The sequence below is a fragment of the Phyllobates terribilis genome, unplaced genomic scaffold (assembly GCF_046119375.1).
Source record: "Phyllobates terribilis strain yellow unplaced genomic scaffold, ASM4611937v1 Scaffold_5__5_contigs__length_657084704, whole genome shotgun sequence".
Taxonomy (NCBI): domain Eukaryota; kingdom Metazoa; phylum Chordata; class Amphibia; order Anura; family Dendrobatidae; genus Phyllobates; species Phyllobates terribilis.
In genome coordinates this window covers 88,466,534-88,486,913 of record NW_027362765.1, presented here as the reverse complement: position 1 = coordinate 88,486,913, position 20,380 = coordinate 88,466,534, and the positions used below count along the sequence as shown (strand labels likewise).

Here is a 20,380-nt window from a genome sequence, read left to right as displayed (position 1 = left end):
GTCTGATTTCCCCCAGTATCAAATGAGAAATATTTGAAGAAATCATATGTGTGTAAGAACGACCATGTTGTCATTTCTTCTGTTCACATATTGTGTCCGGCTGTAAGAAAACTGACTGCAGCAGAAGTCTCCCCCTCTGCCTTGTCTATAGTAGGAAAGGTACACCGAATACACCTATAACTTGTAAACTAATATTTAAAAATAATTAAATTCAAATGAGTTATCTAAACCCTTTCTTAACTTGTCCCCACAACAAAAAAATTCCAGAAACGCAATTATTCAAAATTTTATTTTATTTTACAAATAATAAAATAAGACATAATATTATTAAAAAAAATCTGTACAATCCAGGATCTGTGCAGTACATTTCAGGAAGACTTTGATACAATAAAAAAAAAGGATACAACCAGAAAGAAGAAAAATTATTTACATTGATTGTCATAAACCGATCCCCCCCCCCCCCAAAAAAAAAAAAATTGGCTAAAGATGGTGACCAGGCTGTACCCATCGCCCCTTTTAACAAGGAAGGGACAACCAGAGTTTAAAGACATTACAGTACATCTTATCACTTCTTAGACTAAGAAATTCGCGATTTCAAACCCTTTGTCTTTACCGTAAGGTAGAAATATTTAATAAAGAAAGAAAAAATTTTGCATCCCGCGATTTAATACATAATGTTTAATAAATAGAATAACTTACCCCGTTGCATAATATATAGAAATTAAGGAAGGTGATTAGCTTACTTATTAATCTTACTAGTAAGTAATCGCATCCTTGTTGCATGGTCTTGACTTCAATTTAAAAAAATCCATAAAAAGGTCATAAAAACAGGATTATGAGTATTTAGGTGATCTTACTGCCTTCTCTATGAGGATGCTGCAAAAAAGAAAAAAATCTAGGGTGCCACATCATTAGGGTTAAGACATCATTCAAATGTCCCAATTCAAGTATTTCAGGAAGGAAAAGGGGGGGACTTGTAATAAATGTATAATACAACAGCAACATCTATATTAGCTAGATCCAGCTTCACGGTCTACAGCCCCTCATAGAGATGCCACAGAGTCACCTGTGCCTTGCGTTAGGACGTACATCACATTGTCCCGTAGAGAAGAAGGTTTACAAATAAATGCAAAAATTAACTGTCAAAATTCAAAAATATCAAAGATTGTTTGAATTCAAATTTAAAGGGGTAGTCCCAACTCCAAAATCCTATCCCACCATGTAGTAGGTGCAATAATAATAATATTAGAAAACACCTCCAATTAGAAATGTAGTATAGTTATTCTGATTAGGTATGTTGATTTCTCCATGTGCAGGGCATTGCAGTAGCTACAAACTGTCACTATATGAGTGGTCATAACCATGGAAACCTAAGCTACTGCAATGCCCTGCACATGGGGTAAGTGACATGGCTAATCAGAAGAACTATACTACATTTCTAATTGGAGGTAATAATATTAGCAAATACCTCCATTTAGAAATGTACTATAGTTCTTCTAATTGTGCAGGGCATTGCAGTTGCTTAGTTATGTATGGATATGAACACTCATGTAGCTTACCCCATGTGCAGGACACTGCAATAGCTTAGGTATCCATAGATATGGCCACTGACAACTAACTGTCACTATATGAGTGTTCATATCCATCAATACCTAAGCAAAATGCCCTACACAATTAGAAGAATTATAGTACATTTCTAATTGGAGGTATTTGCTAATATTGTTACCTTCAATTAGAAATGTAGTATAGTTCTTCTGATTAGCCATGTCACTTACCCCATGTGCAGGACATTGCAGTAGCTTAGATATCCATGGTTATGACCACTCACATAGTGACAGTTAGTTACTTAGTAGTTCTGCAGTGCCCTGCACATGGGGTAACCAACATAGCTAATCAGACGAACTATACTACATATTTAATTGGAGGTATTTGCTATTATTATTATTATCACACTTACTACATATTGTGATAAGATCTTGGAGATGGAAATAAAAATATGAAATATTAAATTAAAAAAATATATATTTCCCTTTTGATTAAAAAAAGTGCAAATTTGCAAGGTAAAGACAAAGGGTTTTTGCATCCAAAACAGAAGAAAACAAAAAACTTCATAAACATCAAAAAAAAGCTACTAACATTAAAAATGGTAGAACCTACAAAAAACACTTTCAAAATGAAAAGACCATGCTTAAATAAATAACATACGTCCATAACATCGGAGACAGTCTGAGGTTTGTAAATATCTAAATTCTAGGTCTCTGTTCCCAGAATTCACTGCACTTTATTTATACCTCTATTGGCATATCGTGTTTTTTTTATTTATTTATCATATGTTTTATGAAATTTTTACATTTTTTACTTCTTTTTTTTTTCCTTTTTTTTAACATATTATTTACATTTGGCATTAAATACAGAAAATATGGATTAGTATTATAAAAATTGTACTCTTAAAATGAAAGGAAACAGAGGAGAGGGCTTTGTTACCCCTTTAGGGCATAATGTTTTGTGTGCGTTTGGACAAAGAATCATTCTAAATTAAAACAAAAAATAAAAGGGATAAAAAAAAATAGTTAAAAGTGCATAGCAGCCTCTTTCAAGTTCTGGACTGGTTTGCGACTAATATAGTTTTAAAAGTAAGACTTAAGTCGTTCGTTACTTGCATCAGGCACCAAAAACTGTGCTTTTTTTGTAACAAATTCCCCACTTTATTTATTTATTTTGTAAAATGACTTAAAAAAAAATAAAGTTCATCCTCTGTGACTAAAGACCGCCATTTTTTTTCGTAAAATGAATGGCTATAGTCATGTATGTTATGGATATGACATTTCCAGCTAGTTCAAGTATCATTTAGCTCTGATGTAAAAAAATAAAAATAAAAAAAAAAGGAGAAAAACTCCTTGTGTTCACAATCGTCAGCTCGTCGGCCGAACGCTTGCGTTCAGGTTCCTATAGGAACGGCTGTTCTTATCACACGATCTATATTTAGTCTAGTGTATTTTAATTAAATGCAATTAAGATGTGACTGAGGGGGTAGAAACTTTCTAATTTTAAGCACTACATCAGGCCTCGAATAGCTGGAATGCGACTTTTTGTATATAGCGGTGGGAGGTAGCAAAAGGAGGCGTCACAGAGGAGATACATCTTCCTACCGATTGCGAAAGGTAAAATATTCGACTTACAGAATTGACCCAATTTAGAAGGTTGTATTTTCACAAAAACACTCTTTGGTATTGCTTTGTCTTCCCTTTTAACGATGTGTGTAGCAGCAGATAGCGTCTCGACTAACAACCATGGTGCTAGAGTATAGACTTTGTTCCTTCGTAGCAGACCATGGACTGACAGACCTGGGATATCTCAAAAATTCTACCCTGATTATACCAGAACCAAATATTCTCCATGATCTCACGCATTTATAACCCAATACAGTCAATCCATCATGATTTTTTTTGTCCAGTTCATTGACAGACCAGTCAATGACGGTCAACCATAGTGGACTATGGACTGATTGACCTGAGATGTCTCAAAAATCCTACCTTTATCATACTGGGACCAATATTCTCCATGATATCATTCATTTAGAACCCCAAACAGTCAATCCATTGTTATTTTTGTCCAATTCATTGACCAACCAATCAATGGTGGTCAATCGCAAAGAACCATGGACTGGTAGACCCGAGATCTATTAAAAATCTTAATCGTATCATGCCAGCACCAAATATTTTCCAGTATATCATCCATTTATAACTCAACACAATAAATCCATCGTGAAGTTTTTTTGTCCAATTTATTGACCAACTGGTCATTGGCGGTCAACCATAGCAGACCATGGACTGAAAGATCTGGGATGTCTCAAAAATACCCCCTCCCCCTTTATCCTCATGCCTGGACCAATTATTCTCCAACATATCATCCATCTATAACCCAACACAGTAAATCCTTCATGAAACCTTTTGGTCAATTCATTGACCGATCGGTTAATGGCAGTCAACCGTAACCTTAAGAAGACCATATTTTATGTGTTTCCATACTCGAGCATAGTACATACAAGGGTATACCCAGCAGAGAGTTTTTTTCTACCTTCCCAAACAACTAAGAGAGCCTACTATTTGTTTGGCCCACCATGGACACCCTTAATCAAATAGATGGGTTTCATGACCATCAATTTGGTCTTCTATCTCTCATTTACTAAAGTTATAGAGCCTGTGGAGAGAACAATGGAGAAGGAGCAAGTTAACTGACTTAGGTTTGGATCCTTCTTTCCACAGACCCCCATATAAGGAGGAGATACCCTTATGTACATGATAAGTTCATCTAAAATGATCTAGAAAATATGGCCTACTATCAGCCACTGAAGACCAGAGCAAGAGTCTAGGTATGACCTTCTTTGTTTTGAAGAGTGACCTTTCACAGAATTACATTTCAGCGACTATAGTTCAGGACAAGGTGATTTTTAATGGCATACTGTTAACAGACACGATTTAAAACACGTAGCTCACACCCTTTTCCATTGCATCTTCGGCTAGATGTATTGGATAACTATAAAGTCTCAAAGTTTTGGGATTCAAAAAAATATAGTAGAAAAAACTGGTGAACGGTAATGTGGTTCAGAACTATCCACAACAGTGAAGTTAATCCCAATTTATTGTAACTTTTTTTGCCCCCATAGATGTCATAAGTCTGACTCAGAGGTTTGTTTGTGCCTCTCCGTTTCTAAAAGGCTAAATTATGTCAAGTGCAAGCTGTGTGCCGGGTGGGATAGAAACTGTCCTACTGTCCTCCTCATCTGTCACCAAGAGAAAAATGTCAATATGGCCCGCACATGGCTCTTCATACCAAAGAGTCGTCAGCCAAACTAAAGGAATGAATCAAAAAATTCAGTTTCCCGTTTTGTTTTTTTACAAATATTACAGATTCCTTTACGGAGTTCTTCGTGCCAAATAATCATTTTTTTTTCCAATTCCTTCAGTTCCAAATATGTTTTTTTATTCCAATTTATTTTTGATACAAGATCAATCCACCCATGGCCTCTGCACTATCTATGGAAATATACACCCACATCCACATGATGATACATAGCATCTATCTCTCATTCTCAAAGACATTAAGTCAGTCCATGCAACAAAAGCAACAATTCTAATTGCCCCTGAGTATCCTTGAAAAGCAAAAATAACGAAAAATACGATCTAAGCTCTTCAGCCCTGGCCTTCTTCACAGGACCTAAGCGCTAATGAATATGCCGATTCTACTTCCATAAAATTGGAACGTCTTCAGCACACTTGACTTATACTTAAGTAACAGATGTGTTACACTTTTGGTTTTTTTTGTTGTGCCCCCAAGGTAGGCAGATACAGACAAAAATACCAACCATCCCTTATATCTCATATCCTAAACTATTATTTAGCAGCAAGCTTTTCCATTGCTGCTGAAAAGAAGAATTCCCAGCGAGCAGTGGTTTTGAACACAATTTTTGAATTTTCTTTGGTATTGATTTCGATCTTTTTAACTCCCTCCTCCCTCCCCATATAAAAATATACCCTATACTAAGAGGACTAAGATCGCAGCGTTATTCCCTAAAGTGAACGTATCATATGTGTTTGAACATAGTTCAAATACAAAAAAAAATGTTATTTGGCTTTCACTTTTTTGGCCAGCACCTTAATGGCCGTTCTTGCCCCTGTCCTGTCCCACCCCACTGTACGTCTAGAACACTGAAACAATACAAAACACCACAGTAGAATCGACAGGGTGTGTGTAAAATAGCAGCAGATTAGAATTTAAGGCAGAGATTTGCCTATTGTTATGCCATTAAAAATGGACTTGTTCCCAATATTTCCCCCCAAAAAAAAAGAGAGAAGTTGAAAACCCAACGAGCTTGTCTGCAAGTTCAAGTTTTGTCAATTTTCTTTCAAAAACAAACATCATTTATGTTACATTATGTGCCTTCTGGTTATACTTTAGTGCTTTGTCTCTATAATCCCAGCTGCCTGTCCTTTTACGTTGTTTTTATATCACCAGGAACATCTGGTGGAGCGAGAAGCCTTCAAGAGATGGTCCTGCAAGATGTTTTTGAGATTGTTTTTCTCCCTGTGTCGCACCGTTATCACAATTAACAGTGCATTGTGAGGGGGGTGAGCTCAGTGACGTGGAACACCAGTATATAAGTTCCAGTTTAGATCACCACAGCCTACACCTTTTTTTGCAACGTCATTGAGCGCCGTTTTCACCCCTGTCCAACAGTACCGAGATCTGAAAACCGCATTGGGCCCCTGCTCAGCGATGCACATTGACCAGCTATGTTGACCAGCTGAAGGTAGCAGTTTTTTAGTCATATTTCAGATTCCCTCCTCAGCGGCCTAGGGTCGAGGGAAACTTGGTTCTGGTGGTCCATATCTGGATGCATGTCCGTGCTCATGCTATCCGGTAGACCATTGTCACTGCCTTCCTCCTCTTTGCTCGTCAACGAGACTTCGTTCTCGTAACAAAAAGTATTTGGATTCGAAAGTATATATTTCTTTTCCGCTAAGTCCCTGGCGCTACAAACCGGGGTATTGGGCACTTCGTAAGTTTTGTGAAAGCGGGAATAGTCTACTTTATAGTAATGTTTTTCTTCAAAAAGGACGGGTTCATAGCGGTGACCCCAGTAGATTTCATTCGCTAGGTAGGAGCTCCGACATTGGGTGGTCATGGCTGTGGCCTCCACCATTCCTTCCAATATGACAACTATCTCAAAGTCAGAATTGTCCAAGTCTTGCTTACTAAGGTCGTACAGTGGACTGTCTTCGTCGATTTCGTGAACAATTGTGATAGGGGAAACTAAGAAAATCCTATCAATGCCGCTGTCAAAGCCAACGTTGATATCTATCTGATCCAAGGGGATGTACTCTCCTTCAGACGTGATACGAGACTTGAGGAGCTGGGCTCGGACATGAGCCTCCACAAGGTGGCTCTTTCGGAGATTGCCCACCCTCCACATCAAGCAGAGTTTCCCGTCTCTCATGGCTATCACGGCCGTGTCGCTGAAAACTAAAGTCTCGTTCCTCTTTTTCGGTTTGGCCATTTTAGCCATAACGGCACCGATGATGAAGGCGTCGATGATGCAGCCAACGATAGACTGGAAGACCACCATGAACACTGCCACGGGGCACTCATCAGTGACACATCGGAATCCATAGCCAATGGTTGTCTGGGTTTCAATAGAGAAGAGGAAGGCTGCTGTGAAACTCCTGACCTCGGTGACGCAAGATCTGTGATTTTCCGGAGCACCCAAGTCATTGTGAAGAAGAGCTATCAACCAAAAGACACAGCCGAAGAAAAGCCAAGACAGTATGAAAGCCAAGCAGAAGATGACCAGCATCCATCGCCAACGAATGTCCACACAGGTGGTGAAGATATCGGATAGGTAGCGCTGCCCCTTCTCGCTCACGTTGATGAAGTGAACGTTGCAGTGGCCGTCTTTCTTGACGAATCGGCTTCGGCACTGTTGCCGGGTATGGATTTTGCTTTTACCATTTCCATACCCATTGGCAACCGCCATGGTGGCTAGCTTCATTCCGTCCTCTTCTGAAGACACAACGCTGTAGCGGTTGGTTCGCACGCTGCCCATCACTTCAGTTGAGGACTGCGGTGCTTCTGCTTTAGAAAACAGTCTTAGTTTCTGCAAAACTCTTTGGAGAAACAGTTTTGAAGGCTCAAAGGGAACACTCACGGGGGAAAAAAAAAATATATGTATAGTATCAGAGAGGTTCCTGTCTCGGAAGGACCTTGGTTGCTACCAAGGAAGGTCTTCTGGCATGAGGAGGGGATGTCAGCAGGCTCTCATTGTCACCCTGATGTCATGTCCTGCAAGAAAAAGAAAAGATTTTGATGTCAAAGCATAAGGAAGTGGTAACATAAGCCTTCCTTCTCCATGTTCCTTCCTGCCGTATGCAAACAAGTCCATTAATATCATCTCCTGCTGGATCTCCTCCTGAGTCCAAGCTGCAGCAGATGCTTCACCTTGTCCAATTCCCAAGGCTCCTTAAGGAGCACATGAGGCCACAATGCAAACTAAAATAACTGCTGCTAATTATTTGCTTTATTACATGAAGTTCTGAAACAGATGTAACAGAGCCGAGGTTGTCAGTGCAATGCTGGGATGGTCATAAGCATAAGCATGGTATGGTCAGAAGCAAGAGCATGGTGGTACTTATCTACTGGAGGAGCAAATGATCAACTCTAACCTGTAAATCCTCGCGGCATGGCCCACCCAGGAGGGTCTACAGGGTGCACAGGATTATTCATAAAACACATATATATGACATGTCGCTCAGCAACCCTCCCTGGTGACACACCAGTTCCTGTGAGAATCATTACCCAGAAGATGACCCCAAAGAATGGCCGTGTCCCTCACATGACATCTTTCAGATTTCATTCACCTCCTGCATTCTCACGCACATGCTGTCCTTGCCTTTAATAGATGCCTGACCTCTTTGACTAATGCTTTCAATCCGATGTAGCAGAGACCAGTTTGACATTGTAAAGGAGCTGTAGAATAGCAGAAAAAATATATATATTTTTTTACTTTTACAAAAACAGTGCCACTCTTGTCCATAGGCTGTGCCTGGTATTGCAGTATTCAGATCATCAAGACTATGCTGCAATACCAGATACAGCCTATAAATATCGGTGGCGCAGATCCTTTTTTGTTTATACAAGCTTTAACTGTTTATTTGCTGTGTTAGAGAACAGATCTTGGTAGATGAAAAACTCCTCTCTGCTCCATTGCAGATACAGAAGAACTAAGTATTATCTATGGTCATAGATCTGCATTTAAACCTACGGCAACCGCACTCCCAGCTCTGCTACATAGTGGAATTAAAGGAATGTTCTGGAATTAATTTTAATTCATTCTATGTTTAAATTGCGTAACATTTTCAGGATCTCTGCTTACTGACAGTGAATTGAAAACTTTCCAGCCGCCCAAAAAACTTCTCACAACTGAGGGTTTGTTACAATTGTATCCATTCTAGGTAATTTGTGAGCCAAGCTACCAGATTGATGCATTGTAACAATCCGATGATGATAATGATGATGATGATAACATGAGGATTGTCTAGACTGGATACAACTGTAGCAAACCCTCAGCTGTGAGATGTATGAGGCTCATTGTCAGACTTTTAAAGGGATTCTGCAGCGTAAAGTAGTGACAGAGACTCTGATTCCAGTGCTGGATCACTTACTGGATGTCTTGCAGCAGTTTGCAGTAAGTACAGCAATTTTGGTCCTGCATTATTATTATTATTTATTTGGGATTTTAAAGGGCTGTCGTGGAAATGGTAAATGGGTTTGTTGACTTTAGGTAGATGTAGCAGAGCTGAGCTTGTCATTTGGCGAAAAAATACTTCTCATATTGGTGGTTTAACAAAGAAGAACTGGCAAAACTACTGTTATATCCATTGTACAGAGGAAAATAATAAATGTCAGGTTCACCTCTGCTACATCTGTATATAGCGTGTACTGCCCAGGTCTGTTAGAATGAGAAGGAAAAGCAAGTATGTGTGAATGGTCAAGCAGCAGTACATAGCCATAGCCCAAATGTTGGAACGTGATGTAGCAGAGCCGAATTTGTCATGGTTAAGATGTTGTACCAGATGTGCTTTGTCATTCGATGAAGAACACAACTTTTCTGCACATCACGATTTTACCACAGTATGTGCTGAATGAAATGACAAACTCATCACTGCTTCATCTGTGAATGCCAGATCGCTATTTGTTCTACACTTGTGACTATAGAAATGCGGTAATGTCCGCATGTCTATTCCCAGGCTTATTAGGTAGATTTGTAAGTGACTGTGCTCATAGAGCAGAGCTGAGTTTGTCAATTGGAAATTTCAGTTTTGATAGTTTTACATAGGACTGCATATAGAAATAACCTTAAAGGGATTGTGTTTTATAACCTCTTTGGGGGCATTTAAGTATAAAACGGGGTGTTTGATAACAGGTGATCTTTGTAGGGGATCCTAGTAGCCACCCCCACCACACTGACACATATAAATATACACACATGTGTGTATTTATATGCATGTGTGCATGTGCTGTACTTAAACAGTATAATGTCCTCACAGCCCATTCATGTATAGCATAAGGCCCCACAGCTCCCTATATACAGTATGATGTCCTCACAGCCCATCCATATACAGTATGATTTCCCCACAGCTCCCAATATACAGTATGATGTCCTCACAGCCCATCCGTATACAGTATGATGTCCCCACAGCCCATCGGTGTATAGTATGAGGCCCCACAGCTCTCTATATACAGTATGATGTCCTCACAGCCCATCCGTATACAGTATGATGTCCCCACAGCTCCCAGTATACAGTATGATGTCCTCACAGCTCATCGGTATATAGTATGAGGCTCCACAGCTCCCTATATACTGTATGATGTCCCCACAGCCCATCGGTGTATAGTATGAGGCCCCACAGCTCTCTATATACAGTATGATGTCCTCACAGCCCATCCGTATACAGTATGATGTCCCCACAGCTCCCAGTATACAGTATGATGTCCTCACAGCTCATCGGTATATAGTATGAGGCTCCACAGCTCCCTATATACTGTATGATGTCCCCACAGCCCATCCATATATAGTATGATGTTCCCACAGTTCCCTATATATAGTATGTTGTCCCCACAGCTCCCTATATACAGTATGAGGCGCCACAGCTGCCTACATATAGTATGATGTTTCCACAACCCCCTTATATAGAGTGCGATGGCCCCAATGTGTGTATAAATGTGATGAGGGGGGCTAATACGATGTATACACGGTGTGTGTGTGTGTATATGCCATTGGGTTTCATTTAAAATGTTGCAGGGTTTGCCTCCTATAGCCTATATGTTGCATTGTGTGATCCTGGCTGCAGAATGGGTTAACTGAGAATTAGTCAGTGAGCTCCATATGAGGGTCGAGTTTGTAACTCTTTTTTCTATCTTTATAACACAGCAGAGTTGAGTGTGAGATGTAGCAGAGCTGAGCATGTGAGATATACACACACACACAGATTTACATATATACAAACATGCACATACACTGTTTAACCTGAAGAATAAATGTCCAAATAAAATAACAAAATAATCCCTTTAACCTTCAGCATTAGCAAAATGAATAAATGTGGAGGTTGATGATAAATTCAGCTCTGCTACATCTGTATGCATTCATACATTGGCAAGTAGCACATGGAGAGCTGTTCACATCCTATTTTCATCTCCACACTTTGTTCCCTTTGTGATCCTTATCAGCACAAAGCAAACAAACATGACAAACTCCCACTGCTCCACAGCAGAGCAGCCAGACACTAGACCCCAGAGCAGCTACCAACACCAGTGCAGGAGATACAGTATGTACAGGTTCTAGAAGGGAAGGAAGCCCAGGAGCAATCTGCAGATGTAAACAGCAGATGTAGCAGAGCTGATTTTGTCACTTTAGAGCTCTATCATGTGTGACATCTCCATGCTATTGGGTTTCATTCAAAATGTTGCAGGGTTTTCCTCCTGTAGCCTCTGTGTTGCATTTGTGTGATCCTGGCTGCAGAATGAGTTAACTGAGAATTAGTCAGTGAGCTCCATATGACGGGGAATTTGTAAGTCTTTTATCTGTCTTTTTCTAAGCTCCTCTCAGCTGATTTATGACCACATCAATGTTGAAAGTGCAGGGAAACAAAGAGCCTGTAAAAGCCCAAAAGGTGCAACATTTTTGATGAAAATTGATTTTTAATCCCAAATACATGCATAAAAAATACAACCTCTTTGGGAGAATGTCATAAATGTACTTATAGTCTTGTGTAAATCCACAGGAAAACAAATGGTAATTTGGGTATGATGGGTGCCACATGACAAACTCAGCTCTGCTACATCTCTATAAATCATCTTGATAAACTCATGTATTCCAATGTAGCAGACATGAGTTTGTCATTGATCTTTTTAATCATATGTAAAATCCCAAATGACAAAATTTGATATCCCGCAGACCTGCGCCGAATGACAAACTCAACTCTGCTACACCTTAATAAATCATCTTGCTGCTAAAACTTTCATAAACTCATGAACCCAGATGTGGTAGAGCGGAATTAGATTTTTTTTAATTATATGAAAAAAATAAAAAACACATTCTAGTTTCCAATATAACTGTGACAGATGACAAACTCAGCTCTGCTACATCTATATGAATCGTGTTGTTGCTGAAATTCTCAGAAAATCACCTAGAAAGATGTAGCTGAGCTGAATTAGATTTTTTTTTTTTAGTGTATGGGGAGAAAAAAACTACACATTCTGATGTATCATAGGCCTATGCCAGATGACACACACAGCTCTGCTACATCTGACACATGAGGTTACTGGAATATACAGTTGCTGATGGGGAAGCGGGATTTCCACTATTCCCTCCATATAAAGTGTTGCCCTGTTGATCTCCCAGCTGGGCGGAAAATTTTGGATGCCCCCACCCCCTGCCGCCCCCTCTCTGGTGTCTATTATTGAAGTTCAGAATGAATGAAAATTGCAGAATGGAGAAGTAAACCGCCGACTTCCTAAAATAATAAGCATGTGCTCGAATTCCACGATCTGCCGGTCCCCCTCCTATTAATAACAGCTCACACTCTACATTTAGTTCTGTCTCGCCCCATCATGTTTTCCATAGGTGAAGGATTGATCAGTACCGGATATATATACAGTATATGTGTGTGTGTGTGTATGTAGAAATATATGTGTGTGTGTGTGTATATACAGTACAGACCAAAAGTTTGGACACACCTTCTCATTTAAAGATTTTTCTGTATTTTCATGACTATGAAAATTGTACATTCACACTGAAGGCATCAAAACTATGAATTAACACATGTGGAATTATATACTTAACAAAAAAGTGTGAAACAACTGAAAATATGTCTTATATTCTAGGTTCTTCAAAGTAGCCACCTTTTGCTTTGATGACGGCTTTGCACACTCTTGGCATTCTCTTGATGAGCTTCAAGAGGTAATCACCGGAAATGGTTTTCCAACAATCTTGAAGGAGCTCCCAGAGGTGCTTAGCACTTGTTGGCCCTTTTGCCTTCACTCTGCGGTCCAGCTCACCCCAAACCATCTCGATTGGGTTCAGGTCTGGTGACTGTGGAGGCCAGGTCATCTGACGTACCACCCCATCACTCTCCTTCTGGGTCAAATAGCCCTTACACAGCCTGGAGGTGTGTTTGGGGTCATTGTCCTGTTGAAAAATAAATGATGGTCCAACTAAACGCAAACAGGATGGAATAGCATGCCGCTGCAAGATGCTGTGGTAGCCATGCTGGTTCAGTATGCCTTCAATTTTGAATAAATCCCCAACAGTGTCATCAGCAAAGCACCCTCACACCATCACACCTCCTCCTCCATGCTTCACGGTGGGAACCAGGCATGTAGAGTCCATCCGTTCACCTTTTCTGCGTCACACAAAGACACGGTGGTTGGAACCAAAGATCTCAAATTTGGACTCATCAGACCAAAGCACAGATTTCCACTGGTCTAATGTCCATTCCTTGTGTTCTTTAGCCCAAACAAGTCTCTTCTGCTTGTTGCCTGTCCTTAGCAGTGGTTTCCTAGCAGCTATTTTACCATGAAGGCCTGCTGCACAAAGTCTCCTCTTAACAGTTGTTGAAGAGATGTGTCTGCTGCTAGAACTCTGTGTGGCATTGACCTGGTCTCTAATCTGAGCTGCTATTAACCTGCGATTTCTGAGGCTGGTGACTCGGATAAACTTATCCTCAGAAGCAGAGGTGACTCTTGGTCTTCCTTTCCTGGGGCGGTCCTCATGTGAGCCAGTTTCTTTGTAGAGCTTGATGGTTTTTGCAACTGCACTTGGGGACACTTTCAAAGTTTGCCCAATTTTTCGGACTGACTGACCTTCATTTCTTAAAGTAATGATGACCTCTCGTTTTTCTTTACTTAGCTGCTTTTTTCTTGCCATAATACAAATTCTAACAGTCTATTCAGTAGGACTATCAGCTGTGTATCCACCAAACTTCTGCACAACACAACTGATGGTCCCAACCCCAATTATAAGGCAAGAAATCCCACTTATTAAACCTGACAGGGCACACCTGTGAAGTGAAAACCATTTCCGGTGACTACCTCTTGAAGCTCATCAAGAGAATGCCAAGAGTGTGCAAAGCAGTCATCAAAGCAAAAGGTGGCTACTTTGAAGAACCTAGAATATAAGACATATTTTCAGTTGTTTCACACTTTTTTGTTAAGTATATGATTCCACATGTGTTAATTCATAGTTTTGATACCTTCAGTGTGAATGTACAATTTTCATAGTCATGAAAATACAGTAAAATCTTTAAATGAGAAGGTGTGTCCAAACTTTTGGTCTGTACTGTACGTATGTGTGTACTATGTATATATATATATTTGTGCGTACATATGTGTGTGCGTGTGTATATACATATGTGTGTACTGTGTATATATTTATTTGTGTGTACTGTGTGTATATATATGTGTGTGTGTATTTGCATATATTTATATGTGCATGTGTGTGCTTATATATGTGTGAGTGTATATATGTGTGTGTCTGTATGTGATTTATATGTGTGAATGTGTGTGTTGTGTGTATATATATGTGTGTGTATATATATGTATTTATGTGTACTGTGTGTTGATATGTGTGTGTATATGTATATATTTATATTTGTGTGTGTGAATATATATATATGTGTTTATGTGTGTGTGTGTGATTTATATGTGTGTATGTGTGTGCATTTATAACTGTGTATGTCCTGTGTATGTGTGTGTGTATATATGTTTGTGTCTGTATGTGATTTATATGTGTGCGTGTGTCTGTGTGTATCTATCTATATATATGTGCATGTATGTATATATGTGTGTGTATATATATATATATGTGTGTGTAGATATATGTTTGTGTATCTATATATATATGTGGGTTTGTATATGTGTGTGTAATATATATATCTATATGTGTGTGTCTGTGTGTGTACATATACAGTATGTATGTATGTGTGTAGATAAATGTGTGTGTATGTATATATATATATACACACACACATACATATATACACACACATACATATATATATAGACACACACACACATATATATATATACACACACACATATATATATTACACGCACATACATGCACATATATATCTATATACATATATATTAAACATGCACATATACAAATACACACATATATATATATAGATACACACAGACACACACATATATATTCATAGGCACAAACATACATATACACACATGTATATACAAACACACACATACATACATGTGTGTATATGTATGTTTGTGCCTATGAATATATATGTGTGTGTCTGTGTGTATCTATATATATATATATGTGTGTATTTGTATATGTGCATGTTTAATATATATGTATATAGATATATATGTGCATGTATGTGCGTGTAATATATATATGTGTGTGTATATATATATATGTGTGTGTGTGTGTATATATATATGTATGTGTGTGTATATATGTTTGTGTGTGTGTGTATATATATATACACACACACATACACACGTGTCCTATCCAATCAGAGACTGCATAAACTTTGCCGATTCTTTCTGATGCAATAACAATGACAGATGTAGCAGAGCTGAGTCCATTTGTGGTGGTTTTACTTGCAGTCCTAGTAGCTCACTGTCACATTCATTACTGCTCTATGACATAATCATGTCTGCCACACCTAACAAACCCAGCTCTGCTACACCCGATAAACCCAGCTCTGCTACAACCAGATGATGAAGAACTGGAAATGAGTTCATTTCTGGTCGATATTAATGTATTATGTAATAATGAGGATTACCGCTAAGTAGATAGGACTTAGATTGGATGGGGGAGGTGGGGAGCGGTAGGATATGTAGCGGTAGGATATGTAGCAGAGCTGTACGGTAACACTGTAGACAGCATTATTTATGCATTTTAATGAAATCATGGGGAGTAGTGGGAAGTGACAAACACAGCTCTGGTGGACCTGACAAAGTCAGCTCAACTACATTTAGTTGTAATGTATGGGGTAATGCATTCTATGGATTAGGGTAGTTAGACATGACACCACTGTCCCCCATCTGTTGTGAAACTACAACTCTCAGCATGCCGTAACCATTACTATATAAAATAATGTAGCAGAGCTGAGTTAGTCATTCAGTTCTGAATTAGTTCGAATTTTGCCAAGTTCCATGTGAAAAATATATATTTTACATTCCGCCAGATGACAAACCCAGCTCTGCTACACCCATATTATAGGTCCCAGGTGACACTCCGGCGCCCCAGCGCAATCCCAGCTCTGCAGTAACCCCAGGGAGGATTATTTGCTGCAATTTGGCCCCGGGGTTCCTGTTCTAGTGTTTAGCCAGAACTTGAACAAGAAAGTCTGGTCCCTCCGCATGTCTGGGAAGTGTAGACTGCATGCACAGTGCAGAATAATGCCAGGGGCACGGGGTATTAGATACCAGCAGACCATCCTAAGCCACCCAAAATCCAGCCCCGACACGTAGCCATGATCTTTATCCATTTCAAACTCATTGTTAGTTCTCCGATGTAGCAGAGCTGGTTCTCTGATGTAGCAGAGCTGACTTAGTCACATGGAACTAAGCTGAATTTTGTCATTGAGGATGACCCACACAGTCAGATGATATGAGAGGTGTTACCAAGAGACCTAGAATCTGATTTGCAGGTGGCATACATGTTATAACACATTCAGCTCTGCTACATCTGTATATAAACCAGTCCAGTATACCATCACATTATGTGTGTCAGGTTAAGAAATGCGTCATCTGTACATGTGCAGTCATCTGAAGAATATGAGCTCAAAAGTTCTTACGATGCTACGTTCAGATGTAGCAGAGTTCACTTTGTTGTGCCGTGTGACAAAGTTGTGTTTTTTGGGTAAAAATGACATATTCCTCCTCTTTAATGGATTTGCACACTCAGCTCTGCTGTACCAGTGTTATGTAACCTTTAGAGGTGGGCTCGGATTAGTGTACTGGGGGGGCAGCGCTGCATATATCAGCAGATCTCAGAGACCTGGCGAGCCCTGAGAGATGGAGACAAATCCCCAAATGACGCCACACATGTAGACGTTGCTACGCTGGGGCTACACCGCTACTGTACGCTGCCTCCTCCAGCCAACCTGCTGTAAACATCCACTGCCAAATATATACAGATGTAGCAGAGCCGAGTTTGTCATGTGGCACAATCCACTGTAAGAACATGCAATGCTTTCCATAAGGCAGCAGGCAAATCTTCAGAGGTATCTTAGACCAGTGAGCTATCCCAACACTCTATGACAAACCCAGCTCTGCTACATCAGCACAGTAGAGGCTCTGCTACCTCCGAATTCAGCAACATTGCAAGTAACAGATGTGAGTCCTGCTCACAGCACCTGTGCCACCAGCGAGCAGCGGGCCAGTGTTGGGTTCACTTGGGCACATGTGATATGTAAATGCTTGTGTCTATGTGTTTATACCACTATGCGTGTAGCAGAGCTGAGTTTGTCATGTAACTGTTTCCACTGTGTAGTAGGTTTACCTGCAGTCACATTTTTTTGGATCAGTTATATCTGTATATAGCAAATGCATGGATCCCAAGCCTCAGTACCTGCCCCAAACCAAGCAATAGTTAAGATGTAGCTGAGCTGAAATTGTTTATGTTAATGGTGAAGACTGCAAACCTTATACGCTATAGTAACAAAGTCATTTTGATTTGCCCTGCTATTTCCAACAAACCCAGCTCTGCTACATCCAACGAAATTAGGATTTTTATCCTTGACAAACCCAGCTCTGTTGAGCCTGACAAACTCAGCACTATATACATGAAAAACCCAACTCTGTACACCTGACAAACCCAGCTCTGTACATCTGACAAACCCAGCTCTGCTGCATCTGACAAATACAGCTATGTACACCTGATAAACCCAACTCTATACACCTGTCAAACTCAGCTCTGTACATCTGACAAACCCAGCTCTGCATCTCACAAACCCAACTTTGTACACATGACAAACCCAGCTCTGTTACATTTAACAAACAAAGCCTACAAACTACACACACTCCCACTGACAACCCAATATCATGTATTGTCAGCTGTCCCTTCCACATAATCTCATTTCGATACCCCCTGGCATTAACTTGTACCGGCCCTTTAAAAACACACAAATATTTCGGATTCATTGCGGACATCTGTTCGCCAACATGTGAGAAAGACAGACAGCCGCATCTGAGGATGAGATGACAAAGCCGCAGATGCATCCTACTACCACCGCAATGACATCAGGATGCAGCAGAGCTGAACTGATCAAATCTGCAGTCCTATGTAAGAAAATACATTGTGATATCACCATGAGTTGTGCCAAATGACAAACTCATCTCTAAGGAAGTGCGTTAATCATACCCCATTATGCCTAAAGGGGGAACATGACCACTTTAGGATCCTCAGCAGTTGCAGTTTACTGCTTCAGCTGTCACCATTGAGAAGTGACATGATGCAACTTATGGATATTTTAAAGTCACGGCGTCCAAAATCAGGAGTGGAACAATCGGAGGAAAAGTATAATAGAAACACGTCACCACTTCTGCATTTATCACCCACTCCTGGTTTGGGCTTACAAATACTGATGTAAAAAACTGACCAAATACTGAACGTGTGAACGTGGCCCTAAGAAATCCCAGCTACCGTGTGCCGCAGCTGCTGCGCGCGCGAACAGATGCTGCGCGGAGCCCAACTGTTGCAAAGGGAGATCGGGTATTTATAGCCCGGCAGATTCTGGATGAGAAGTATCTAGAAATTCTCTCCGGCAGGTAAAGAAATAACAAAGAGCTCTGAATGGATGTAGCAGAGCTGAGTTTGTCATTTGGTACTATAAGGTTTTTCAAAGGTCTGGCGGTAAAAAAAAAACTCCTACGTGATCATCTAAACTTATCAACATGTACACATGCTACATCGTTTTAATTAGATGCCATTGTAGCAGAGCTGAGTTTGTCATTTGTCACAATTTTGGTCCCATAAACTGACTACTTTTTCCTTTTAACTCACAGAATTCCACTTCGGGGCAGATGTAGCAGATCTGAGTTTGTCAATTTTTTCGCTTTGTAAACCGACTACATAGTCTTATCAACTCCCAATCCGCACAGCAAATTCAACTCTATTTATATTGGCTTCAGATATAGCAGAGCCGAATTTGTCATCTGTCACAATTTTTGTTCCAAAGACCCTACTATACTGTCACAGTTTTAGCAGAGCTGAATGTGTCATCTGTCCCAATTTTTGTTCTGTCACAAATTGGACAGCAACTTCAGCTCTGCTATATCGGCACGCAAAAGAATTCATATGCGGCAGAGTTGAGTTTGTCATTGACCAGAAAGTTACTTCTGTAAACCGATAAAGTCAGAATTATATTTCAAGACAGATGCAGCAGAGTTGAGTTTGTCGTTGACCAAAATTGTAGTTGCCTTGCAAACTCGTAATTCCACTGCAAATCAGCTCTGCTACATCTTCAGCGAGAATAGAAGAATAGTTGAAGGGTGCAATACGGCAGAGTTGAGTTTGACACCAGCTCTGTTACGTCTCTACCCTTTAAAAAGGCAGATGTAGCAGAGCTGAGTTTGTCATTTTCCAAAATATTTGTTGCGTAAACCGAATGCGGATGTATAGCAATCTCGTCAGCTCTGCTACATCGAGCCCGATGCTTCCCAGTTGAATTTGTTAATTCCGCAACGAGCGGTGCCAGATGACAAACTCAGCTCTGCTACCTCTGTATGTTCTATAGTTGGCACCGACCCTGGCGTCGACTTACCTTATAGTTCAGAGGAGCACATTGTAACCCAGGGGATAAATAAGATCCAGCGGCATTTATAAGGATCGCCAATCCCAAAGCTTTCCCCAGCCCCAGTAATCCCAGGGATCGCTCGCTGGGCGATCATTCACATCCTCTGCCTATCTCTTAACAAGCCATGTGCTCTTAAATAGCTCGCCGGCCTGCGACACCCATAGGTGCTGCGCGCAGCCAATCAGGCGCCAGGGGACGGCCTGAGTGACAGCTGAGGGTCGGGCTGCGCCAGCTTTCAGCAGCTCATTGAGGGGAAGTTTAGTGCAAAGAACAGATGGAAGAGAAGAGGCTGCGTGAGCGACAAAACAATCCACGCTCCGCGCCGCACACTTATACCGATGTGACATCCAAACAAGCTAGCTTTTACATAGGACTGCCAAGTCGGCTTCGTCTATCCTAGTTTTAAGGTTGAAAGAAGGCACAAGTCCATCAAGTTTAACCCTATACTCTAACACGTTGGGACCCCGCAACGTGATATTGTCATTTGTTTA

The 20,380-nt window shown here is 40.3% G+C and overlaps 1 protein-coding gene across 1 annotated transcript; it reads right to left on the bottom strand.

The window, feature by feature from the left end:
• Positions 1-274: 274 nt before the first annotated feature.
• On the bottom strand, positions 275-19,999 carry KCNJ2 (potassium inwardly rectifying channel subfamily J member 2). Its single transcript, XM_073682534.1, has 2 exons — positions 19,857-19,999; positions 275-7,839 (listed from the first exon to the last, which is right to left on the bottom strand). The coding sequence occupies exon 2, from the start codon at positions 7,601-7,603 to the stop codon at positions 6,326-6,328; it is 1,278 nt and encodes a 425-aa protein (XP_073538635.1). The 5' UTR covers positions 7,604-7,839; positions 19,857-19,999; the 3' UTR covers positions 275-6,325.
• Between the last annotated feature and the right edge of the window lie 381 nt (positions 20,000-20,380).